At 51.9% G+C, this 26384-nt stretch overlaps 2 protein-coding genes and 3 long non-coding RNA genes across 9 annotated transcripts in view; 2 read left to right on the top strand and 3 right to left on the bottom strand.

Moving 5' to 3' along the window:
- The window catches only part of LOC105471007 (NF-kappa-B essential modulator-like), a 27152-nt gene extending 19080 nt beyond the window's left edge, over positions 1-8072 (bottom strand). Inside the window, exon 1 of the mRNA XM_071088703.1 lies at positions 7869-8072. Coding sequence (XP_070944804.1) covers positions 7869-8057 — 189 coding nt within the window. The 5' untranslated portion in view covers positions 8058-8072. The remainder of the gene's footprint in view (positions 1-7868) is intronic.
- On the top strand, positions 2868-26384 carry LOC105471002 (glucose-6-phosphate 1-dehydrogenase-like). 4 transcript variants are annotated; one of them, XR_011618243.1, is made up of 4 exons: positions 3043-3305; positions 4142-4269; positions 19789-19972; positions 26250-26384. XR_011618243.1 is itself a non-coding variant. In XM_071088700.1 (3 exons), the coding sequence occupies exons 1-3, from the start codon at positions 3194-3196 to the stop codon at positions 8205-8207; spliced, it is 264 nt and encodes an 87-aa protein (XP_070944801.1). In that variant the 5' UTR covers positions 2868-3193; the 3' UTR covers positions 8208-13689. The 4 variants fall into 4 exon arrangements, 2 of the variants coding, with proteins under 2 accessions (XP_070944801.1, XP_070944802.1); XR_011618244.1 differs by lacking the exon at positions 3043-3305 and adding an exon at positions 3380-3541; XM_071088700.1 differs by lacking the exons at positions 19789-19972; positions 26250-26384 and adding an exon at positions 8184-13689 and having other exon boundaries at positions 2868-3305.
- Positions 8674-14506, top strand: LOC139360772 (uncharacterized). The gene is made up of 2 exons (XR_011618248.1): positions 8674-8747; positions 9802-14506. It is a non-coding gene; the product is annotated as an uncharacterized lncRNA (long non-coding RNA).
- LOC139360770 (uncharacterized) lies at positions 14121-15111 on the bottom strand. The gene is made up of 3 exons (XR_011618245.1): positions 14973-15111; positions 14520-14648; positions 14121-14260 (listed from the first exon to the last, which is right to left on the bottom strand). It is a non-coding gene; the product is annotated as an uncharacterized lncRNA (long non-coding RNA).
- LOC139360771 (uncharacterized) lies at positions 23824-24672 on the bottom strand. Of its 2 annotated transcripts, none has more exons than XR_011618246.1 (3): positions 24533-24672; positions 24148-24320; positions 23824-23874 (listed from the first exon to the last, which is right to left on the bottom strand). It is a non-coding gene; the product is annotated as an uncharacterized lncRNA (long non-coding RNA). The 2 variants fall into 2 exon arrangements; XR_011618247.1 differs by having other exon boundaries at positions 24148-24315.

The following is a 26384-nucleotide window of genomic DNA, read 5'->3' as shown; positions in this document are numbered from 1 at the left end:
ACACACACACACACACACACACACACACACACACACAAAGAGCACATCTAATCCATCAGGAAATCCTGTCAAAATGTATCCCCCGACCCATCTGATCACACTAAGCAATTAACATTAACTATTTTAAGTGTCATAATGATATTGTGGTTGTTTTTCAGAGTCCTGTCTTAGAGAGAGGCACACTTAAATATTTAAAGATGATGTCTGAATTCACCTCCAAATAATGGGAAAACTCCTAGGTATACACCCGAGAGAAATGAAAACACATGTCTCCACATGAATGCTTGTAGCAGCATTACTCATAGCAGCCAGAGAGTAGAAACAACCCAAATGTCCACCAACTATGAATAAACAAAATCTAGTACATCCACATGCTATAACATGAACAAATCTTGCAAATATGCTAAGAGAAATAAACAAGTCACAAAAAACTAAACACTGTATGATTCTATTTATATGAGATGTTTATAACAAGCAAATCCATAGAGACATAAAGTGGATTAATGGTTACTGGGGAGAGCCATTTAGGGCTGGGGGGAAGATAAGCTGAGCTAAAGGGTATGGGGTCTCTTTGGGGGGGGTGATGAAAATGTTCTGTGAATACACATACCACAAACCATTGAATTGTACACTTTAAATTGATGAACTGTGTGACATGCTAATGATATCTCAAGCTGTTACTGAAAATAATAATGGTGGCCAGGCATGGTGGTTCACACCTGTAATCCCAGCACTTTGGGAGGTCATGGCGGGTGGATCACTTGAGGTCAGGAGTTCGAGACCAGCCTGGCCAACATGGCGAAACCCTGTATTTACTAAAAATACAAAAAGAAAAAGAAAAAAAAAAATAGGTGGGAGTGATGGTGCATGCCTGTAATCCCAGCTACTTGGGAGTCTGAGGCAGGAGAATCGCTTGAACCTGGGACATGGAGGTTGCAGTGAGCCAAGATTATGCCACTGCACTCCAGCCTGGGTGACAGAGTGAGACTGGGTCTCAAAAAAAAAAAAAAAAAAAAAAAGAGGCCGGGCACGGTGGCTCATGCCTGTAATCCCAACACTTTGGGAGGCCGAGGCAGGCAGATGACAAGGTCAAGAGATCAAGACCATCCTGGCCAACATGATGAAACCCCATCTCTACTAAAACTACAAAAATTAGCTGGGCGTGGCGGTGCACGCCTGTAGTCCCAGCTATGTGGGAGGCTGAGGCAGGAGAATCGCTTGAACCCAGGAGACGGAGGTTGCAGTGGGTGGAGATCACACCACTGCACTCCAGCCTGGCTACGGAGGGAGAATCTGTCTCAAAAAAAAAAAAAAAGAAAGAAAGAAAAGAAAAAGAAAAAAATAATAATGGGAGAGAATTGCGAGGGGTATAAACAAAATTAGTCACAAGTTGATAACTTCAATTGTTGAAGTTGGGAGCTGTGAATGTAAGATTTACTATACTGGCCGAGCACAGTGGCTCACACCTGTAATCCCAGCACTTTGGGAGGCTGAGGCAGGCAGATCACCTGAGGTCAGGAGTTCAAGACCACACTGGCCAACATACAGTGAAACCCCGTCTCTACCAAAAATACAAAAAATAGCTGGGCGTAGTGGCGCATGCCTGCAGTCCCAGCTACTTGGGAAGCTGAGGCAGAAGAATCGCTTGAACCCAGGAGGAGGAGGTTACAGTGAGCTGAGATCGTGCCACTGCACTCAAGCCTGGGCGACACAGCGAGACTCCATCTCTCAAAAACAAACAAACTAAAAAGATTTACTATACTGATTTTTCTACTTGTGTACATTTTTGAAATTTTCAATAATAAAATGCTCAAAGCACTGTCTCTGAGCTGGATTATTGCAATTACCTCTTAATAGGTCGCCCTTCTTTTACCCTTGCCCACTATGGTCTGTTCTCCCCACCACTGCTAGAACGATCAGTGTAAGACGTAATTCCGATCACATTCTTTCTCTACTGAGAACCCTACCATGGCTCCCCGTTGCCTTCTGCGTAAAAGTCAACCTCCCTACAACGGCCTACAAGGCCCTGTACCATCGGGTACCCCATCCCTTCCTCTCCAACTATGCTCCCCTCCCTCACTCTGCTCCAGCTATAGTGACCTCCGTGCTATTCCTCTAATGTGCCAGGACAGCCCATTCATTCTCAGATCACAGAAACAGTATGAGAACAGGCAGATGTTGCCTTGCAAAACGAGAAAACAGGCACATGAGATCAGATACCTAGCTGCCAAACTATATTTGAGGCATTTTCGAAGAATTTAACGACCCTGATCGAGCGCAGTCAACTTTGGAGAACAGAAAATGTCTCTGAACTAGAGAAGTCCTCGCACAAGGAGTAGGGTCAGACCCCGCAGTGGAAGAGAAGGGAGGAGCAGAAACAGTCCAGCTCGCCGCCCAAGTAACCTGGGTCCTGAATCGGCCCGCCTTGGCCAGTGCTCCAGAAGCGCGCGGCAGGAACGGGCTGGGGCCCAAGACAGATGGGGGAGCCTGAACGTCCGGGGGAGTCTCGGAAGCGGCGGAACACCCACCGATGGAGCCCTGTCTTTAGGGAAAAGGACCACACCTGTCAGCAGAGTCCGTCAGACGTGAGAAGGGTGGGAGCGGCGGACTGTGAACGCAGGTAGGGCCCCGGCGCTCCGAGAAAGTTCCAGTTGCGCGGTCGCCCTTTCCTTCTCCGCTGTCGAAATCCCCGCTTCCGGCTTCCGGTGTCATAGCTGTGGGATCCGGAAGTAAAAACATACAAGCCCCGCCCCGGGAACACGGGAAGCCGGCGAGAAGTGCGAGGTCGCGGTAAGGCCGCATCCCGCTCCGGAGAGAAGTCTGAGTCAGCCAGGCTCTGCAGGCCCGCGGAAGCTCGGTAATGATAAGCACACCGGCCACTTTGCAGGGCGTCACGGCCTACACGCCCCCTCGTCTCTCGGACGGCGGCGTCTAGCCTCGGGGCGCTCGGCCGCCCCGCCCTCTCCGGGGGAGGAGTCAAGAAGAGACTGCCCAATAGGGCCGGCTTGACCCGCCAACAGGCGAGGGTTCCCGGGGGAGCGGCGCGCCAGAAGGCCCCGCCCAGGAGCCGAGGGACAGCCCAGAGGAGGCGTGGCCACGCTGCCGGCGGAAGCGGAGCCCTCCGCGAGTGCGGGAGGCCGCCGAGGCAGGCGGGAAAACCGGACAGTAGGGGCGGGGCCTGGCCTGGGCGGCGATGGGGATGCGGGAGCACTACGCGGAGCTGCACCCGTGCCCGCCGGACATTGGGGATGCGGAGCAGCGGCAGCGGGTACGGCAAGCAGCCGGCGGGCCGGCCTCCAGCGCAGGTGCCCGAGGGGCGGGGCTGGCCTGGGATGCGCGCGCACCTGCCCTGTCGCCGCCCCGCCCGCACGAGGGATGGCGGTCGAGGCCCCGCCCCGCACGCCTCGCCTGAGGCGGGTCAGCTCAGCCCAGGCGCCCGCCCCCGCCCCCGCAGATTAAATGGGCCGGCGGGGCTCAGCCCCCGGAAACGGCCGTACACTTCGGGGCTGCGAGCGCGGAGGGCGGCGGCGACGAAGCGCAGGTAACCGGGCGGGCGGGCGCCGCGCAGCCGGAGGAGCGTACTGCCCGGCGCTGCGCCGCGCGGCGGTAAAACACACGCTGTTTGTTCGAGAGGGTCTTAATCAATCCGTTTATACCCCGCACCTCCTCTCTCGAGCCCCTGAGACCCCGAGAGCGAAGGGGACTTGCCGGCCGGGGTCTCCCAGCTTGGCAAGGGGAGGGCTGGAGCTGAACTCCGGCATCTGCATCATGTCCCTTGGTCCAGGTCATTGTGGAGTTCCCGCTACAGTCGGGAATGAATGGTCCTGGGCGCATAATTCCGTGCCCCACAAGGATTTTACTTGGTTGTCCAGAATTTATGCTCTAGCCGGAATCCACCAATGCTTTGGGTAATTTTGTAATGTACACCCTGAATGAAGGTTGCCTGGGAGAGTGTGGCTGGAGCCCAGAGCCAGCAGTTTCTAACCCATCAAGCACTCCCCAATGCCCAGCCGTTCACAAGGAGTGGCTTGGGTGATCAGGTGTCATCCCGGTGAGACCCCAGAGGAACTCTCAAGAAAAGGGCTAACTTCTCAATGCTCTCCTGTTCTTCTGCCTTGTTAACGAGTCTCTCTTCTACCAGACAGCGTCATGGCAGAGCAGGTGGCCCTGAGCCGGACCCAGGTGTGCGGGATCCTGCGGGAAGAGCTGTTCCAGGGCGATGCCTTCCATCAGTCGGATACACACATATTCATCATCATGGGTGCATCGGTGAGTCTCTCCCAGGCCCCAGTCTTAAAAGCCAGGAAGTGCCTGCTCCATGCCTCAGCTTTTCCAACTAATTGTTGCAGGACCACACAGGCTCTGCTAAGTTGAGCTCCTCCTCCCGCTCCTGCTAGTGTGCCAGGATCATCCCAGCTCTACCTGATGTGCATGTGCACTTGCAAGACATTTCTTTTTTTTTTTTGGAGACGGAGATTCGCTCTGGTCGCTCAGGATGGAGTGCAGTAGCCCAATACTGGCTCACTGCAACCTCGGCCTCCTGTATTCAAGCGATTCTCCTGCCTCAGCCCCCCGAACAGCTGAGATTACAAGCATGCACCACCACACCCGGCTAATTTTTGTATTGTTAGTAGAGACAGGGTGTCACCATGTTGGTCAGGCTGGTCTCAAACTCCTGACCTTAAGTGATCCGCCCGCCTCGGCCTCCAAAAGTGCTGGGATTACAGGTGTGAGCCGCTGCACCTGGCCACAGGACATTTCCGAACCCTGTGCCTAGCCTCTGAATGTAGCCCTTAGTCCTGGAGTTGCAGGCTCTTTAGGGACTGTCTAGATGGACTTCTTGGGGAAAACAGGGAATGCTATTCATTCTGTGGTTTATTTCAAACCTCTTCATGCCTTAACAAGTGAGTTCCAAAGGCAGGATCTGAGGCCTGATCTCTGCCTCTTCACTAACACTTCAAGTTCTGTCAATACAAACACTCAACCTTTCTTTAAACACTATCTCTTTGCCTCAGTTTCGAAAGCCTACCAAGAAGCTCTGCCTCACCCCACCTGGCCCCAATTGTCCAGCTTGTGGAACCGCCATTTTGCACTCATAGGAAAGACCAAAGAATAGTATAGCATGAGGATTTCCGTGGGAGGGGAAGGAGGGGTGGTCCTAGGACAACCATCACCCCAGACTAGAGCACCCTCCCCTGTGTCCCATGGGGCAGTGAGACTGTGCAGGGGCTGGTGGAACAAGGGCTTCATCTCAAATTACACGTGGTCTCAGTTTTCACTTTTAACCCTGGATGCACTCAAGAATCTGTCTGCTCACTACTGTATGACCACCTTTGCCATTAACTTACCTTGTAACTTGAGAAGGAGCTCTGTCAAAACTAGTTAGCTCTGCCACATTGTGCGCCCCTCAGTGCTGGATGAGCTCAGTGGTTCTTTGTTCACATAGACAACGCGTTGTCACACTTTGCCAAACCTACTCCTTGACACCTTTGTACTTCTGATCAGAACTTAGAAAAGGAGAGCCAAAAAGGAATGAGGCAGCCGAGGGAGAAGGGCTCTGCCAGTGGGAGAGTAAGGAGGGGCCGTTGTCTTTTGACTCCCCGTAAGCCTGAGACCCGGGAGAGGTACCCAGGTGGAGCCCACAGTAGATTGGACTTGGCCTTATCCCCAGCCTCAGCCTGGTCCCCTCAGAAGAGCCATACCTGGCCGGGCGTGGTGGCTCACGCCTGCAATCCCAGCACTTTGGGAGGCCGAGGCAGGTGGATCACCTGAGGTCAGGAGTTTGAGACCAGCCTGGCCAACATGGCAAAACCCAGTCTCTACTAAAAATACAAAAATTGGCCAGGTGCGGTGGCTCACGTCTGTAATCCCAGCATTTTGGGAGGGCGAGGCAGGCGGATCACAAGGTCAAGAGATCGAGACCATCCTGGTCAAGATGGTGAAACCCCATCTCTACTAAAAATACAAAAATTAGCTGGGCGTGGTGGTACGTGCCTGTAGTCCCAGCTACTCAGTAGGCTGAGGCAGTAGAATCGCTTGAATCAGGGAGTCAGAGGTTGCAGTGAGCTGAGATCGTGCCACTGCACTCCAGCCTGGCTACAGGGCGAGACTCTATCTCAAAACAAAAAGAAAAAGGCTGGGCGCAGTGGCTCACGCCTGTAACCCCAGCACTTTGGGAGGCCAAGGCAGGTGGATCACGAGGTCAGGAGATGGAGACCATCCTGGCTAACACGGTGAAATCCCGTCTCTACTAAATATACAAAAAATTAGCCGGGCGTGGTGGCGGGCGCCTGTAGTCCCAACTATTCGGGAGGCTGAGGCAGGAGAATGGCGTGAACCCAGGGGGCAGAGCTTGCAGTGAGCAGAGATCGCACCACTGCGCTCCAGCCTGGGTAACAGAGTGTGACTCCGTCTCAAAAAAAAAAAAAAAAGAAAAATAACAAAAATTAGCTAGGTGTGGTGGCACCCATCTGTAATCCCAACTACTTGGGAGGCTGAGGCAGGAAAATCGCTTGAACCCGGGAGGTGGAGTTTACAGTGAGCCGAGATGGCGCCACTGCACTCCATCCTGGGCGACCGAGTGAGTGAGACTCCATCTCAAAAAAATAAATAAATAAAAAGAGCCATACCTTCATCGGCCACAAACCTTAACAGCTAGGACTCTGACTGTTAAGCCCTTAGTCCAAGAAGCAGACTGGAGGAGAAGGTAACTGAGGTTGCTTTCTCCTCCTTTCCCCGTCCCCACCCCATGCTGCCACAGGGACACTGCAACAGAGCAACTCAGACCATAATGATGGCTTGTGACTCCAGGCCTTCAGCTCTTATTAGACACCTCATTGAGAGCATGCAAGCTTGCTGTGTGACTTGGAGCAAGTGTTTTCCTTTCCCTGAACCTCAGCATTTCGTATAGCAAATGACAGCTTTTGAAAAGAGTGCCCAGGGTCCTTAGGCTTTTCCAAGCTGATTGTGTCATTTCACTGCCTTCGCCTGTGGCCAGCTTGGGGTTGGGCAACTTTGTTTTGTTGAAATCAGTAGGGTTCCCCTTTGCTCTCTTCTGCTCTGAGAGTGACAACCTGAGGCTTTCAAAGCAGAAATAGGAAGTGCCAGCTCCAGCACTGTGGGTAGGGGACAAGGGGTCCTGTCTCTGAAGAGCCTCGTGGTTTGTTTCTTCCTCTTCCTGCTGGAGGGGGAGGTGGGAGGTGGTGTGCTCAGGCAGCACCTGGAACAGCTCCCGCTCCCAGGCTCCTTCTGCTCTTGATGCCTCACTCAATGTGGGAGGTAGGCAGGGTGGCACTTGAGGGCACACGATCCTAGAATGTGCTGCTCCAGGAAAGCAGCCCATTCTCCATTCATTCAGCAGACAGCGATTGCGTACTTCTGGGCCACAACAGCCAGTCCCTGCCCTCCTCATGGGACCTATGTGTTATTGTGGCCAGGAAACCATGGCAAGTAAGCAGACGAGCAAGAGCACAGGCTGGCGTGTGTTTCAGAAGATACACGTGGGCCGTGTGTCCCCAGCCCCCCAGAGCACATAGATCCCACGAGGAGGGCCTGGAGAGCACCCACACAGAAGGAAGAGCAAATGCCCGGAGCCCCAAGTTGGGAACAAGCTCAGCATGACCTAGAAACTGAAAGCAGGCAAGTGGCTGGCAGACCCACAGCCTGGGCAAGCGGGACACCCTGGGGCAGGCTGGACCCACGTGGCCTTCCTCTGTCCCTTCCTCCTCCCTGGCCAGCTTACCTCACACTTGCGCACACACCCAGCTTCCTTCCTGGGGGCCCTGATGGCACCTCAGAGTTACCAAGTGGGCCACTTCCCGCCTTCTCAGGACTCCCACCCCTACCAGAAAGAGAGCCGAGGTACTTACTGCCCCCTTCCAGAAAGCTCTGGCCTTGTAGACCAGTGTGCACCTGGAACAGCATCTTTCCCCACCTGATGGGACCTCGATGAGGCCGGAGAGCCTCACAGGGAGTGAGGGGAAGAGACTGGGACTGAGAGTCTGCAGGGTATTCACCTCTCTGGGCCTTAGTTTCCTCACCTGGATCACAAGGGCCATGGGCTTGGGCTTGATGGGCGTTCAGGACGCATCCCAATGATGAGCCTGTGTGAGGGATGACCCAGCGGCCCCCGCCCCCACTTTCCTCGGAACTTTTCTGGGCTGACTTCCCCTTACTCCATATAGAAAAATCAACTCAAGATGAATTGAAGACTCCAAAACTATAAAAACCCTGGAAGATAACCTAGGAAATACCATTTTGGACATAGGACCAGGCAAAGATTTCATGACAAAGACACAATTGCAACAAAAACATAAATTCACATATAGGACGTAATTAAACTAAACAGCTTCTGCACAGCAAAAGAAACTATCAACAAAGTAAACCGACAACCTACAGAATGGGAGAGCGTATTTGCAAACCGTGTATCTGACAAAAGTCTCATGTCCAGAATCTATAAGGAACTTAAATAAATATGCAAGCAAAAGACAAACAACTCCATTTAAAAGTGGGGAAAGGACATGAACAGACACTTTTCAAAAGAAGAGACACACAGCTAACAAGCACATGAAAAAATGCTCCATATCACTAATCATTAGAGAAATGAAATCAAAACCACAATGAGAAGACAAGAATGGACCAAGATGGTGGAATAGAAGACTCCGCCGTTCATTCCCCTCACAAGGTCACCAATTCAACAACTATGTACGCACACAAAAGAAAACACCTTTGTAAGAATCAAAAATCAGGTGAGCACTTACAGTACCTGGTTTTAACTTCATAGTGCTAAAAAGGGCACTGAGGAAGTAGGACCCCTCACTGATCCCCCAGCTGTGGCAGCGTGGTAAAGAGACCATTTCTGTGCGCTAAGGAGAGGGAAAGCCAGCAATAGCAGAAAGTAAAATCAGACCAAATTTACTTGAGCCTGACCAACATAGAGAAACCTCGTCTCTGGTTAAAAAAAAAAAAAAAAAGCTGGGCGTAGTGGCACATGCCTGTAATCCCAGTTACTTAGGAGGCTGAGGCAGGAGAATCACTTGAACCTGGGAGGCGGAGGTTGCAGTGAGCCGAGATCGTGCCATTGCACTCTAGACTGGGCAACAAGAGCAAAACTCTGTCAGGAAGAAAGACAGGAAAGAAAGAAAGAAAGGAGGGAGGGAGGAAGGAAAAGAAACAAGGCAATTTTAACCTCAGGAAGGAAAAAAAGCCTCAGAAATAAATAGAATCTAACAGAACCATAAGTGGGAGAATGAGGAGGGGAAGTAGAGTGCAGAGGAGGGGAAGTAAATTGCATCAGTAATTAATGCCCATAAAATAGCATTCAAGAAAGAGGGGGAAAAAGAGAAGGGAGACAGAGAGAAACCAAGAGAGTTTCTTTCTTTTTTTTTTTTTTTTTTTTTTTTTTTGCTGGAGCCTAGGTGACACCCAGAGTTTGGCAGAGGAAACTCTGATTGCGAGTCTGGGTGGCTGGAGTTTGCAGGGTGGGGGACCAGAGAGAAGAGAGCTGCAGAGGGAAAGAACCCTGGATATCCACAGAGGGTCCTGCTCGGGTATTCAGCAAACTACCGGTGAGCACAGGTGTGTGAGGAAGCTACCTGAGGCCAGGGAGGGGATCCCCCGAGAAAGTGAAAGGTAACTTTGCTCAGTGCTCAAGCAGGATAGAGATCAGGAGCTGTCCCCACCCTCCAGGGTAGAGAAGCTCTTATTCACTTGGCAGGCATCAGCCAGGATGCCAGGAATGGTGTTACCTCTGTAGGGTGGGAAACTGAAGCCTACAGTAAGAGCTGCTCTGGTCTCACGCAGCACATCTTCAAAGCAAGACTCAGCAGGGTCAAACCGTTTCCAAGTAACTTAACAGCTTCCCAGAACACAGCTCATGGATAACGTCTAGGAATACAGAAATACCCAGCAGCCAAGGAGACAGGCACGACATCTGCCGTCCAATCAACAGCTATCAGGGATACAGAGAAGCAGGAAGATGCAAAGCTCAATGAGGACAGAAATCAATCAATGAAAGGATCCAGAGTGGAAAGGAAGAGGTACAACTGCCTTTATTCTCAGAAAACACATTCGTCTCTGCAGAAAATCCAACCGAATCTACGCAAGAGCTACTAGACTAATTAGTTAGTTTAGCAAATTTGCAGGGCACAGCATACTTTAGAGAGAGCTGCTGCAAGGACCAGTGCAAATTAAAAATAGAGGTTTAATTCTCTCCGTTGAAGATAAGGGAAGAGACTCCTCCACCTCTCGTTTGATAAAGCATTTATTTTAGAGAACTTATACATCCTTTCTCTGTCTTTTTGAAAAGCATGAAGATATTTTTAAGAGCTAATACAGCCTCTTGCCATGTTCATGACCCCAGAAGGTCATTTTCAAGGACCTGGGAATCCTCTCTTTGAAATGTAAACATCAGGGAAGAAAGTGCCCCTATCTCCCAGTTTCCATGGGAGAAGAGTAGCTGAACTTGCTTCGGAAGTGGGCACCTTGCTCAAAGTTGCAAAACTAACCCCTTGCGTAAAGACAGGGGAAATTTATTTTTTCTTTGGATAAAGTCAATTGCATTAGTCTGCTCAGGCAGCTATAACGAGGAACCATGGATGCGTTGACTTAAACAGCAGAGGTTTACTTTCTCACGGTTCTGGAGGCTACAAGTGCATGATGAAGGTGGCAGCAAATTTGGTTTCTGGTGAGGGCTCTCTTCGTGACTTGCAGATGGCCGCCTTCTGGCTATGTCCTCACATGGCCTTGCATCAGTTCGTGTGCACTGAGAGAGAGCACGAGAGCTCTCATGTCACTGATCAAACTGGATCAGAGCCCTGAACCTGTGATTTTGTGGAACCTTAATTACACCCGTAGAGGTCCCGTCTCCAAGTACAGCCACACTGGGGGTAGAACTTCAACATACGACTGGGGGAGGACACAAACATTCAGTCCCTAACACCAATTTAACTGATACACATGGTCACCCCAATTATCAGGTAATTGTAGGATGAACTATGGGCAAGAGATGGCACTGTCAAGTCGTCTCACTTGAGGACTGGTTACTGTTCATCTTGAGAGCATGTATGTCATGGGTTGCATCTACTTGGCTATAGAAAAGGGTCATATTTCCTTCTGTCTTTGCAGTGTTTTAGCAGATTGCCTGTGATGTGCATCACATTGTAGTGCAATGCTTGTTCAATCATGAAGCTTTTCTGCCTTTGTGGAGATGTTTTCTACGTTGGCAAGTGATTTTGCCTCTTATTATATTTTCCCAACACTACAATCCTCCCTCCTCCTTCCCCCAAAAGAAACCACCTTTGCAAAAATTGTGTCTGTGAGACAAATTATGATAGTGAGCTGGGCTAACCCACTCTCCATTTTGCCTCTCCCTTAATTACTCCTGAGATTTTGGGACAAGCTGACTTTGAGAGACAGCATATAGTTTAAATGATAATAGCCCTTCCTGAAAACTCATGAAGCTATGTAAACCTAACAAAAGGCCATCAGGCTGGAGGAGGAGAGGAGCTTGCTTCTGCTAAGGTATTGCCAGCCATTCCTGCATATGACACCACCATGGTAGATTGGCCTTCTGAGACATGTTTTCCGTTTTTTTGCATGTCTGACACCCATGGCTCCACCTGGACCCACCAACCCTTCTCCTGTGTCCCCACCCAGGAGTGATTCAGCCCTCAGGAGGACAGCTTCGACTCCCTATGATTTCATCTCTGCCCCAACAAATCAGCAGCAAGCCTAGCCACCCCCACCCTTTCCCACAAACTGCCTTTGAAAAACCCCTAACCTGGAGGAGATCGATTTCAGTACTAACTCTTGTCTCCCACGTGGCGTGGCTGGCCTCGTGTCTATTTAATTCTTTCTTTACTGCAATGCCATGGTCTGTTTTTGTGCAGCAGGCAGGAGGAGCCCCTTGGGTGGTTACAAATTTGCGGCCTCATCCGGGATCTCCTACTTGTGATTCCTCAGCCCCCCCACCACCTTGATGGACCTGGAGGTGAGCTCTGGTGACTGCTTATTTAACTGAAGGCCATTTCTGGCACTGTCCCTGCTTGTGAGGTGCGGCCAACCACCTCACAGCTTGGGCCCGATTGCAGTGTAGAAACAGTTCCCGGAAAGCCGTCTTTCAACCGCTCTGGTGGGAATTCTAGGCGCGACCAACACCTCCTTCCTTATCCTGGTTAGTTCAGCTTCTTTGGATGCCTCAGTTCGACTCCTTCTGGGATCTGGGTTGTCTCTCCCTAAATAGTAGGAAGAGTCTTCATTTGGGAGATTTCTCCTCAATTGGGGACATTTCTCAGATGGAGAATAGGAGGTTAGTTTGGAAGAATACTCTTAAAAATTCTTGGTCAGGAATATTGGTTTGGAATCTTGGTCCATCTCGTCTCTTTTGTGTGTGTGTTTTGTACATGTGGAGGGGATCTCTCAAGGAACTGCTGATGGAAGTTCCACAGGCCTAACTCGGAGAACCTTCCTTATTTGTCTGGTCACATTCGTTGAGCACTGAAGGAACTGTTAGTGGAAGCTCAACAGGAACAGGCCTGTCTCAGGGTGACCGTCTGCTCTTCATCTTGCCCTGAGACCACCCATCGAATTTCCGGTTGGAGGTCATCCCTCCCCACCTCGAATGGATCAAAGACAATGGGGACCAATGGGGGCAAGTTCGAACCTTGCCAGATTGGATTGCCAGATTGGATTGCCAGATTGATATTGGGTGCTGACCAGGGTGACCAGCGTCGGTTTTGTTACATATATTTTGCTTCGGCTGGGATGGAAAATGTTAAAAGTTTTTTTTTTCATCTGTTGCGCCTCTGGATTTTCCCACCTTTGTCCTCGGGTTGGAGGAAAGATGCTGGGATTCAGGTAGTCAAGTAGTACAAGTTGTAATTGAAGACAATTTAGGAAATGGAAGAAGGCGAAAGTCAGTTGAGTCCTTCCTCAGCATTAACTACTGACAGCATTTTGGAATAGTTTTATAGTTTTCTAATTGTATTAGACGTTAACTTTATAGCAAACACATAAAGGTATAAGGTTTTGCAAGTTAAACGTCCGTTTTTTCCTGAAATTTCTTCCTGCGACATATGACTTCCACCTCTTTCTTAAAAACTTCAAAAATAGGCCGGGCGCGGTGGCGCAAGCCTGTAATCCCAGCACTTTGGGAGGCCGAGACGGGCGGATCACGAGGTCAGGAGACGGAGACCATCCTGGCTAACACGGTGAAACCCCGTCTCTACTAAAAAATACCAAAAACTAGCTGGGCGAGGTGGCGGGCGCCTGTAGTCCCAGCTACACGGGAGGCTGAGGCAGGAGAATGGGGTAAACCTGGGAGGCGGAGCTTGCAGTGAGCTGAGATGCGGCCACCGCACTCCAGCCCGGGCGACAGAGCGAGACTCCGTCTCAAAAAAAAGAAAACAAACAAACTTCAAAAACATGTTATTGGAGGGCTGCATGAAAGATCCATTACAATGGAGTTGTTGAGCATTTAAATTGCTCTCAGTTTTCCACCTGTTGTAGATAAGGATTCAAAGAGATTCTTGTCTAAAAGTCTCAACAGGAATGGTTGTTTCTTTAACGCGGATTCCAAGAGATAGAAGTACTTTCCATTACATTTCTATTTATGCATTTAAGGCTCGGGATGTACACAGAATGCTGGTTTCAAAGTATTAATTTTTGTTCCCCCATGCAGCTTTTTGGGAGGCATCTTGCAAAATTGAGAGTTTTTTTGCCTGTGGTTCCATGAAATGGAAAAAGGTGGTTTTCCTTTGTGATATGACTTGGCCCCCACTGCTGTGATGTGGCGAGCAGGGTTGCCAGGGCTGCTCAGAGGAAGGGAACCCAGACACCTGGCATGCCGGCAAAAGGGTAAGAAGTCAGACTTCTGGCCTCTCTCTCTCTCTGTGCAAACTGGTGAAGTGAATGAAAAGGAACTCAGACACAGAACAGTAGCTCAGTTTTATTTTCAGCAGTAACATTGCAGCACCAATCCAAACACGTGGGGAGAGAGCAGTGAGGGGCCAGTCCAGGCACACAATTCGCCTCACCCCTCAAAAGCACAAAGTGGCAACTGCTGTTAAGGAATCATTTCCCTAGGGAAGGATGCACTGCCCAGGACCGACACAGGTTTAGGCCTCAACCCCCTTTTCCGGGCTGACGCTTAGCCAAATTTGGCGGCACCAAGCGCTGCATGGTCCGTATCACCATGGAAAGCTGGTTGAGCAAGAAGATGACGGAAAGTTGGAGGAGACCAGAGTTGTTCGAAATTAATCGGCTAAAAGTGAGAGGAAAGAAAAGAATTTTATTAGAGAGGTGGCCTCCTGTTCCTCCCCCCACCCCCACGTCATTAGACTTAATCCTCAGGCGCCTCGCATAGAGTGCCGACATCAGGCGGCGACAAGCTCAGTGTGTCATACTCCCTCCTTAGACCCAACCCCTAGGCGTCTGCGTGCGGCCAATAGCGCCCCTCTAGTGGAGAGATGGGCCCGGTCCCACTGCCCCTCCCTCCCCGCCCCACCCCATCTAGAACTTACATAACCAGGTCACTGCCAGTCACCGTGAGCTCCCTGCGGACGCCCCCTCCGAGGTCTTCATATCTTGGGCCCAGATAGTGGCGGGCAATCTCAGCCTCCAAGCTGGACAGGAATGGCACTGTGAGGGTGCTGGTGGAGATTCCGTTAAGGCGATGGCGAGTGTGTGCTTCAGGTCTCCTTCCGCCCAGGCCGCCCTTTGGGCTTCCCAAGACCCCTCCCTGTGCCTCTGCAGGCCACGCTCCCCCTGAAAACGTCTTGATGCCAGCTGCGGCAGCTGCTGCCCCCCAGGCTGCTGCGTCCTGCAGCCACCCTTGGTTCCTCCGACTCCTCTTTCTACCCCTCAAGGGCATTCTCCCTGCCCACCCCCTCAAGCCTCTCTCTGCACATCCTCGGCCATCCCCAGGCCAACCTCCACCCCCTGCCCTGACCCTAGGGGCTCCTTGGGAAGGATACAACTGCCACTCTTGGCGTCCTGAGCCTCCTGCGGAGGCTGAGGCTGAGGCTGGGGCCAGGGCCTGGGCCTCTTCACCCTGCCCTGGGGCTTGTGAGGAGCCCTCAGCCTGGGGAGCTTCCCCAGCAGCACCGCTCTCAGATCCTGCGAAGCCCCAACCTCCAGCGTCTTCGGGACCTCCATGGCCTCCGGGGCCTCCAGCACCTCCGGGGGCACCAGCGCCTCCGGGAGCACCAGCACCGCCCTCCGCACCACCACTGGCATCATCACCTGCTCCTTTGTCTGAGGCCTGCATGGCCGCCTCGCCTCCACCTCAGAGTTAACGTTGAAGCTGCCTGTCCTCCTGGAGGGCCACTGGTGGGATGAAGCTCCCACACGAAACCCCCGCTTCCTCCACAATGCAAAGCTGGATGCCCACGGCGCCTACGCGCGAACAGGCCCCTGTCATGTGGTGGATTCCACCCTCCCACCCACGGGCCCCTGGGTAGCCCAGTTGGCCCTGGAGAACCGGAAGCTACCTCAGGAGGCTCCACCTCTTTGGTGCATGACGTGCCTCTGGCTGCTCAGGGCGCCTGCGCAAACAGGCCCCTGGCATGTGGTGGCTCCTGGCCCCTGGGAGACCCTGTTAGCCCTGGAGAGCCCAACGCTCCCTCAGGAGGCCTCGCTTCTTGGCTTCTCAGAGCGCCTGTGGAGGTAGACTTACGACTACTGGACAAGAGAGGCTGGGGACAGGCCAGCGATGGGAAGTGGGGAAGGGAGTGGAGGGAGTCCAGACGGGAGGGCAGAAAGATGGGGCAGTGTGTGGTGGCGTAAATGGGCTCCAGAGACCTTCGAGGGACTCAGCCTGGGGGCGAGATTTGCCACCACGCTTTGGGCCTTGCACCGTGTGTGCAGAGAGGGGAGAAACACTTGTCCACGGCCCGTGGTCCCTCTGTGAGTCTAAAGGTGCTCGTCTGTTAATGGCCAGGGGAAGGAGAGCAAGCTGGGGGATACTGGGTCAGTCCGAAAGGCTCTGCCAGTCTTAAACTGTTCAGACTCCAAGAACACCAGTGTTTCTAATAACCATTCATTCGAGTGGGCACCTGTCTTTCAAGCAACCGGCTCGCTTGGGCCAAGCTAGAAACTTACCTCCCATGAGGATGGATGCCCAAAGCCCCCAATTGCCCGTGCAGGCACCACAAGAGGTGAATGCAAGCTTCCCACTCCCGAGGCCTTCACAGCATCTCCCTGTACCCTCCTGGCCTCCCTGCAGCCGCATCTCTCCTCTCCATCTCAGGGAGACCTCCTCCCTGTGAGTGGCCGAATTCCCCAGGGGCTCTCACTCTCACCAGGATGCAGGAGCATCAGCCGCTATGCTTGTCCTCCTCTCAAGCCTAGGTTTGGTAAAGGCTTCTCTTGGTGTCCAACCATCCCTTGTTGACAGTGGTATGCTGGTAAATGTTTGATAACTGGTTGTCTGAGGTGGGAAGGGCGGGGCAGGGGAGTGGTAGAAGGTATGTCTACACCTATGTATGTAACTATATTATAATTTCGACTCCCATTTGGAAGGTGTCGCACACAATTGACAAACAGTCATAAAATACAAAACATTCTTGATTGTAAAATCCGTACACAGAATGGATTCTCACAGGCTGCTTCCGTGACTTTTTCCCAGACTCTTGTGTTTGTGATCACTCTGTGGTTGCAGGCGATGAAGGATAGGGGTTCTCACATGAATGTTGGTTGATATTTTCATTTAGGTTAACGACACAGACAAAAGTGAAAGAAGACCCTTCACGTGTTAATAAATGCCATGAAAGACCTCTTTGCTGAGCCAGATAATAGTTTTTGAATGCTAGGAAACTATTTCCTCAAATTGTGAGGCTACTCACCTTGTGACCACGACAGACGATGTGGTGCACTTTAAAGGTTAATTTCCATCATTAATATTTTCACCATCATGTGCTTAAGACTGGGAAGTCAACAAAACAGTAAGTGGAGCCCTGAATTGCAGTATTCACCATTGTCCGTGGTGTAAATACTCCCAACATGGATGATGCCAAGTAACAAATATGTCATCGCTCCTCACAGAGTCAGGAAGATGTGGACCATATCACACAGCTATACAGTATTTGCAGCACACAGATGCCATAGGCGTGAATAACCACAAGGGCATGGATATCAGTAAAATAATTAGAAAATAATCAGTTCTTATATAAATCATCTTAGTTATTTCTTATTGTTTCTTAAAGTAATCTTTTAGTTGAATCTTTGTGGGTACTTTAGTAGCGGTACATGTTTCTGGGGCACATGAGATGTTTTGAGATAGGCATGCAATGCGTAACAATCACATTGTGGAAAACGGGGTACCCATCCCCTCAAACATTTATCCTTTGTGTTACAACGATGCAATTACACACTTTCAGTTATATATATCACCTTAGAGATTCACACAATTTGTTGAATTGTAAGTTTATGCAGCAAACAAACAATTTGGAAATGGTACCAGTTGACAACTGGCTCCCACATTTCGGACAATGCAACAGCCAGCTCTCAGGAGCCCGTATGGGGCAGCTCCAGCACTCCCACCGAGGAGAAGAGCACACCTCTCCCCTACTCACACCTCTCCCCTACTCACACCTCTCTAGACAGTCCTTTTATTAAATGCTCTTCAGTTAAATATGTTAGAGCGTGCCACCTGGTTCCTGCCGTGCCCCGACTAACACTCCAAAGGTAGATGCAGGCATCTTATTATAGAACTACACGGGCACATCTTCGTGTATCAGTTGGGGTGTGAGTGCAGATAACGGAAACCTCTCTGGCTAGTTTGGCACCGGGACCTTAACACACAGAGCCAGTTGCTTACAAAATCGTTCAAAGACCTGTCAGAATGAAATGTAGGCTGCAACTCTGGAAGTGACTCCCAGAACACCACAGAACTGACCTGCCCAGGAGCCAGTGCCTGTGCCACACGTGGAAAGTAGAGAGTCAGGAGGCTGCTGGCTCCACCTTTGGTCCTGGGAACACAGCGCCTTTGCTGTGGGTCAAGGATCAGGAAATTTCCTCTCTAATATAGGTTCCAGAGCCACTCTGCAGCTGCTAGGTCTGAACGGGCCATGAAAAAGGATGTCTTGGACCCAGTGGTGTGCCAGTCCAGGTTGAACAGTGGGCTCTCGAGAGGCAGGGAGGAGCCCTGACTGGTGGCATTTGCTGACTGCCTTGGTGTACGTACTCCCACCGAGGCCGATTGTGGAGTCTCCGGAGTGGAGTTGTGAAGAGATGTTCCCCCTGGGCTGTCACCACCAGCAAGTACAGGCTGGCTCCGGCACACCTCTGCATGCCTGCCTCGCACCACACGCAGAATCTCGGCTAACACTGACACAAAAACCGGAGTCTCTGTGACCTGCAGAGAGGACAGAGGCCGCTGATTCCACCTCAATTTGCCCTCCAAGTCACCTGCTAGTGCAAACAATTGTCCAGGTCTAGACCGCATACATACTGTGAGGCTGCACAGAATGCCACTTCAAAAGGGGCCAGGGACATGACTTTTTTTTTTTTTTTCTTTTTTTTTTTTTTGAGACGGAGTCTCGCTCTGTGGCCCAGGCTGGAGTGCAGTGGCCAGATCTCAGCTCACTGCAAGCTCCACCTCCCGGGTTTACGCCATTCTCCTGCCTCAGCCTCCCGAGTAGCTGGGACTACAGGTGCCCGCCACCTCGCCCGGCTAGTTTTTTGTATTTTTTAGTAGAGACGGGGTTTCACCGTGTTAGCCAGCATGGTCTCGATCTCCTGACCTCATGATCCGCCCGTCTCGGCCTCCCAAAGTGCTGGGATTACAGGCTTGAGCCACCGCGCCCGGCCCGACGTTGTTATTTCTTTAACATCTGCTGTATGAGAAGGCTGAGGAGCCGAGCCACTGAATGCACCATGGCTCTCCCTTGGGTTACTCCACATCCATAAGTATATTTGTATTATATATATGTATATGTATGTGTATACTTGTTTCACAAAGTGTTTAGACAAAGCCTTGCTCTTTTAACCAAGTACAAATTAAAGAATCTCTGAGTCCAACTATGACCTGTAAGCCCTGCTTCAGGATACCCCAATGTTTTGGCTAAACCAGTGTCTAAACTCTATGTATTGATTTATGACTTTGCCTGTAACTTCTGCTTCCTTTGAAATGTATAAAATAGAGCTGCAGTCTGACTGCCTCGGGGCCACTGCTCAAGTCTCGGGTTCGTGTCTTCTCCAGGCTGCGATCATTCATATTGGCTCAGAACACACCTCTTTGAAATAGTTTACAGATTGTGCTTTTGCTGCCAACAATGATGCTGGTTTGAGAGCCTATCATCTGTAGACTAAATTACAAAATGGCGGAGAGAAGGTGGGGAAGGGGGGAAATGAACTAATACAAATAAAATTATGTACCAAATAACAACGAAGTAAAGTAGACATGACCTCCTGTGATCCTCATTTTTGGAATTACATACATACCCATAGTTGGCCTCAGCGAACATATTGGCTGATTATGATTTTTCACTCGGTGGGTGACACAGGCTTCTGTTCCTGAGGGGTCTGAGCCCTTTTTGGGCCTGTCTAGGAGTTGTCACCTTCCACCAAATTTTACCACTGTAGATAGCAATATTAGCAAATGTTCCCTAAAATTCGGTGAATCTCAGAAATATTTTGCTGTGACCCCACATATGTAGCAGAAATTATATCTCTTCTTGACAGTCAGGGTCCATTACCTAGCCAACACAATAATCCTCCTCTCATTTGTTAGCTCAGTACCACAGGGATCCCAGATTTTCAGATTACAGTCTCTAATCCATTTCATTGCAGCTTTCGAGTAGGATATGGTGATGGTGAATGAGCCCGTAGTACATCCGTGGATGGTGGTGTTGGCGAAACCGCGGCAGTGGAGAGCATGTATATACACAGAAAAAGCATCTATTCCAAAGAGAAAAACTTGCTGCCCCCTGCAGAATGGAAGGGGTTTGATATGATATAATCATCTTTTCACCAGGTAGGTCTGAATGTCTGTAACCCCAAATTTCATATGTTGAAACCTAATCACCGATATGATGTTATTGCAAGTGGAGCCTTGAATGGTGATTAGATCAAGAGGGCAGAGACCTCAAGAATGGGATTAGTGTCCTCATAAAAGAGACCCCTGAGAGGTTCCGTGTGCAAACACAGTTAGAAGGCACCATCTATGAACCAGAATGTGGGCTGACACCAAACACCAAATCTGCTGACTCCTTGATCTTGAACCTTCCAGCCTCCAAAACGGTAAGAAATAAATTTCTGTTGTTTATAAGCTACCCAGTCTATGGTATTGTGCTGTGGCAGCCTGAATGGGCTAAGACAGACCCCTGTGGGATGAGCCCATATATGAGGCTCTGCTCTTGGGAGATTTGGCACTTGGTGAAGACCATGTTGTTGAGCCCGTGAGTAACTTCCATTTCTGTCCTCATGGCCACATTTATCATGAGCCCACTGAGCAAGAATCGGAGTAACTGAGGAAGGAAGTTAACTCACATCCCCAGAGCAGGTCATCACATCCACGTGAGTACCGAAAGCACCTCGGGAACGCACACAAGGGATGTGCATTTCCTGGTATTCTAGGCCCAATCTGGGAAGTCCATCCACATGCCTCTTCTCCAAGATGCCTTGCTGTCAATCTTCCAATATTGTTACTTCCAAGTCACCACCATATGAACAAACTCTTATAAACTTCCCATTGACTCAAATAGATCTATGCTTTTAGCACCTTCCTTCTGGGCAGAATGAACAGTAAGATGCAATTATCAAGATGTGTCCTCAGCAATAATTATGAAGACTTGTTGAATGTGCCATGAGCGGTTCTTGAAGGGAAATTTAAAGTTTTGAAGGCTTAGAATAAACAAACAATGACTGAAAAGAATGACCTAAGCCTGTTACAAGTCTATACGTTAGAAAAAGAGCCGAGTAAAGGCAGGGACAGTAGTGCAAGATATCCCTTCCTGATTGATGGATAAAACAAACGTTACAAGTCATAATAGCGGCCAGGCACGGTGGCTCATGCCTGTAATCTCAGCACATTGGGAGGCCAAGGCGGGCGGGTCACGAGGTCAGGAGATCGAGACCATCCTGGCTAACATGGTGAAACCCCGTCTCTACTAGAAATAAAAAAAATTAGCGGGGCATGATGGTGGGTGCCTGTAGGCCCCGTGGTGTCTAGCGTGGGCCCCAAGGCTTGGTGACTTCAGGGACTTCATCACGGCACCCTCCGCCTCATTGCGTCAAGAAAAGGTGCCAATTAGAACAAGTTTCAGAGGAAAAATACGGCCTCCAGTGAATTGAACAGGCTAATTTAAACTTTGGCAAACTGGCTCACTCCGGAGCTCATTAGAAATTTTCCTCAACAGCAAGTAATGAATAACTTTCTTAATCATTTTCTGCTTATAAATGTAATACATGTTCACTGTAAAAGAAGAGGAAATGTGGGCAAGTTTGGAAGAGAAAATAAAAAACCAACCATTATCTCGCCGCCGAGGATAACGACAATGAAAATGTGGTGTATTTCTGGATAAATGAGCTGATTCTTGTCTAGTGCCTACGACAGTGGTTTGGGACGTGGTAACCACCCAACAAATGTTACTGGTTATCATTATTCTCATTGCTAGTAGGCTTAGAACAGTCTTTTCCGATGCTATCCCTCCCCCAGCCCCTCACCCCCGACAGACCCCGGTGTGTGATGTTCCCCTCCCTGTGTCCGTGTGTTCTCATTGTTCAACTCCCACTTATGAGTGAGAACACGCAGTGTTTGGTTTTCTGTTCCTGTGTTAGTTTGCCGAGAATGATGGTTTCCAGCTTCATCCACGTCTCTGCAAACGACACGAACTCATTCTTTTTCATGGCTGCATATGTGCCGCATTTTTAAAATCCGGTCTAACATTGATGGGCATTTGGGTTGGTTCCAAGTCTTTGCTATTGTGAACAGTACTGCAATAAACATACGTGTGCATGTGTCTTTATAGTAGAGTGATTCATAATCCTTTGGGTATATACCCAGTAATGGAATTGCTGGGTCAACGAGTTGATGGGCGCAGCAAACCAGCATGGCACATGTATACCTATGTAACAAACCTGCACATCGCACACAGGTACCCCAGAACTTAAGGTATAATAATGGAAAAACGAAAGAAAGAAAGAAAGAGAGAAAGAGAGAGAAAGAAAGAAAGAAAAGAAGGAAGAAAGAAAGTCTTTTCCATTCCAACAATCAAATAAAGTTCATCGAAATTTTCTTCCAATGTTTTCACTTTTATTGTGTCTATATTAGGTCAATACATTCTAAACTCTTCAGACACTATAGCGATATTTCTCTATATAGCATTCCCCCTCCCCCGTGCTTCTACTGAGATACGTATCGGCAGCCTGAGAAGTCGGTGTTCCTTTGTCCACACTCATCGCTGTGCATCCGTTCCATTTCGTTCGCTCCACAGTCAGCCGCACCTCAGAGTTGTCCTTCAAAGGGTGAGAGACTAAGACAGTTATCCAGTGACTCTTGGCCGCATCAGTGGGGGGCTGTGTCCAAGGGTACAAATTCCCCCGAGCTTCCAGGCCCACCCTGTGCAGGGCACAGGAAAAAAAGGAGATGTGTCGGGAGCTGCAGGAGGGGCGCTGGCACAGGGCACAGAGGTGCCCATCCCAGCAGCTGAGAGTCAGAAGGCACGTGCAGGGGGCCCAGAGGCTCAGCAGGATCTGAAATGTGAGAAGATGTCTACAAACACAGAGGTGCAGGAGGACGCCGGAGATGACAGTCACTGGAGGGGCTCTGAGACGTGCATAGAAAACAGGACAGAGCTTGGTAGCAGCACTCATTTGTCGCCCTGCCACACACAGCCTGTGTTTTCTCCTTGACGGCCCCATCTCAGTAGGACCCAATAATGCCAACGCCTGGAGATCCCCCTGGACAATGGTCTTTGTCCTCCACATCTGGTCCTCCCCTACACCTGGGGCTTGGACCTGCTAAGGAGCTCTTTCCAGCTTTCTAGACATCTGTGGAATCCCTTCACCCATCCTTCCCCGCCAGTGTGGCTGCTCTCCAGCCCACTCTCATCCTGCTCTCCCGCCAAGTGCCTCGGCTCCAGGGGGACGAGGCTTTCCCCGGGCTGCTGCCTTCCCTGCTCCCTTCCCAGTCCCCAGAAGGGTGCCGGCTGCAGAGGCCTCCAGAGCAGAGCCTTGCTCACCGCATCAGCTCCAGCTGGAGGAGGTTCCCCCTACCTCCTGTACCCCAACCCCTTCTTAAAGCAGCAGAGGCGGAAGCCGGAGCCTGCTTTGGAAAATGGCATGCTTTTATTGCTGCGTCTGCATTGACTTTTTAGCGCTCTAAGAATGTCCCTGCAGTCCTGCCGCCCTCTGCCAGCCCCAGCCCTCCAGCCTCTGTTCCCGTGTTGGGGAAGCCTTTCTCAGGGTCACTCAGCTGTCTCAGGACTGGATGTGGCACAGACATACGTAGGTAAAAGCTGCTACACGGAAGACTGGAGGTGCGGGAAGTGCATTCGCTTTAAGCCTAGAGGTGGGAGCCGTGTCCGGGGTCCTTTCCTGGGGGTGTGCATGTTACCAAAATACCAAGGGTTTGGTCTAGGTCCTGCTGCTGGCCGCACAGAAAGCCAAAGACTGAGACGAAGACAATTACCAGGGAAGACAGCTTTAATTGGGTGCTGCAGCCGGGGGATGGGAGTTAAGTCTCAAATCCATCTCCCTGACTAAAACTAAGGGTTTATATAGCAGGGAAGAAAGGCACCAATGTGTAGGAAAACAGGAACTCGGGAGGGCCCAGAAAGCAATCCTGATGAATGAGGGGGTCCAGCATCTCATTGCCTGGATGCAATCTGGTGAGTTTCGGTTCTTTGATACTTTGAGAGGCCCCAAGGTCATTTCCTGAGGAAGGAATTCAGATAAAACAACTGTAAGGTTCAAGCTTGAAGACCAGAAGGGTCAGTTTCTATGTTTATCAAAAAGAACAGCCTACGGGACGATTGGATCGGTTTCATGCCCAGCCCAGGGTGCAGGATGTGGGAGGCCTGAGTTGGCCTGGTGAGCAGCCCAGACACCCGGGATGGAGGAGTGCAGCCTCTCCTCCCACAGACTGTGAACAGGGTGTGGAGACAGACACCCAGCTCCTAGGACCATGCCACCCCCACCCCTGCCTACCTCTCGCAGCACCTTTCCTGTGGATCTGACGCCCTTCCAGACACAGAAGTAGGCCAGCACCCGGCAGGCCAGCAGACCACAGGGTCACCTCCCAGCTGAGGGCCCTCCGCACCTCCGACGCCGCCAGGGGAGCAAGGGAAGGAGGGAGAGAGGGAGATCCCATGAGGTCTGTGCTGGGAGACAAGGGAACTATGGGGTCCCCTCAAGGAGTCCTGGCTCCCTTCCCTCCCCCAGCTCTGGTCCCGCTGGTGCCTCCCATCCACGTGGGCTGGACCTGGGGCCAGGGAGCCCCTGGGTGATTGGGGGCCCGACCTGGGGCCAGGGAGCCCCTGGGTGACGGGAGGCCACCCCCGAACCACCCGACCTGCAGCTCCAGCTCCCCCACCTGGCTGGGCGACCAGGACAGGGACCGAAGCTGCTGAGCCCAGTTAGAGGCCTGGCCCCGGGGTCTGTCCTGGGCACTCCCCCAAGGACAGGCAGGGCAGGCAGAGTCTGGGACGATGGCCGCACAGCCCTGGCCCCATGTTCCCAGGCCCGCCTTGCTCCTCGGTGTGAGGGAGACCAGGGGGACGGGACAGGCTGGGCCCCGCCGTGCCTGACTCCCTGCAGGGCTCCCGGGACAAGGGCCCGGCGGACAGCCGGCTGCTCAGGGGTGAGGGGTCCAGGCTGGCATCGTGGCCACCTTCCGGCCCGGGCTCTCTTGGGGTGGGGCGGGCGGGGAGAACCAGTCACGTGCTCCAGGGCTCGCCCAGGGTCTCTCAGGGCCGGAAGTAGGACCCCTGTGCGCAGGCGCCCTGAGGATCCCAGGCTGCCAGTCGCACGCACGCCAGGGGGCGGAACTTCCTGCAGCCTCACTGCCTCCGCGTCCTCGTGGGCCCTGACTTTGTCTCTGAGCACACCACAGAGGCCCAGGAGCCATGCGGGCCGCAGGCCAGGGCACAGGGGGTGCGGCGGGCGATGCTGATGGCCCAGGAGGCCCTGGCGTTCCTGGCGGCCCAGGAGAGGCGGGTGCTGCGGGCGACGGAGGTCCCCAGGGTGCAGGGGCAGCAAGGGCCTCGGGGCCGGGAGGAGGCGCCCCACGGGTGCCGCGTGGCAGTGCTGCTTCTGCACAGAATGGAAGCTGCCAGTGCGGGGCCAGGGGGGCGGAAAGACGCCTGGTTCAGTTGTATCCTGTTGGGGGCAACAGGGTCAAGAGGTGGGGGGCAGGGCCAGGAGGTGGGGGAGGGCAGGGCCAGGTGCAGGAGGTAGGGTTTGGGAGATGGGGGTAAGGGGCCGGGTGGGGGGGGAGTGGGGGCTGGGAGTTGGAGGTGGGGGGGTGTGGCTCAGAGGAAGGGAGCAGGTGGGGGATGGGAGGTGGAGCGTGTGCACGGTGGGTGCTGGGCGATGGGGTGACGGGCAAAGCGCCAGGAGGTAGGGGGTCTTGGGTATGAGAAAGGATCAGGAGTTGGGGGGAAGCGTGCAAGGTGGGAGCCGGTGGCTGGGGTGTGGGCTGGATGGGGCTGGGGGGGTTCAAGTGATGGGGGGACGGCTGATGCGGCAGGGGTCATGGTGGGGAGGGCCTTGGAAGGGCACACAGGAGTCAGCTTGGGGTACAACAGAGGAAAGTGGGGAATCAAGACAGCTGGGTGGGGTTGCTTCAGGACCTGGGCCAGTGCGTGGGAAGACAGCCTGTGGGGATGAGATGGGCACCGGCCAAGTCCTAGGCATAGTCCAAGCTCCTTAACCGGGTCCCCACCGGGAACATCACGATGCCTTTCTCATCGCCCATGGAAGCGGAGCTGGTCCGCAGGGTCCTGTCCCCGGATGCCACACCGCTCCCCCGACCAGGGGCGGTTCTGAAGGACTTCACCGTGTCCGGCAACCTACTGTTTATGTCGGTTCGGGACCAGGACAGGGAAGGGACTGGGCGGACGATGGTGGTGGGTTGGGGGCTGGGATCCGCCTCCCCGGAGGGGTAGAAAGCTAGAGACCTGGGAACACCCAAGCACAGGGTCTCAGAACAGAGACCTGGTACACCAGGTCCGCCGCCACCCGAGGGAGCCCGGGGAGATGGGTGCAGAGGTGTCGCCTTTAACCTGATGTTCTTCGCCCCTCACATTTAGCCGACTGACTGCTGCAGACCACCGCCAACTCCAGCTCTCCATCAGCTCCTGTCTCCAGCAGCTTTCCCTGTTGATGTGGATCGTGCAGTGCTTTCTGCCTATGTTTTTGGCTCTGCTTCACTCAGGACAGAGGCG

Source organism: Macaca nemestrina, chromosome X, assembly GCF_043159975.1.
Source record: "Macaca nemestrina isolate mMacNem1 chromosome X, mMacNem.hap1, whole genome shotgun sequence".
In the NCBI taxonomy this organism is placed as follows: domain Eukaryota; kingdom Metazoa; phylum Chordata; class Mammalia; order Primates; family Cercopithecidae; genus Macaca; species Macaca nemestrina.
The sequence above is the reverse complement of the archived record's forward strand: the minus strand, read 5'-3'. Positions and strand labels throughout refer to the sequence as shown.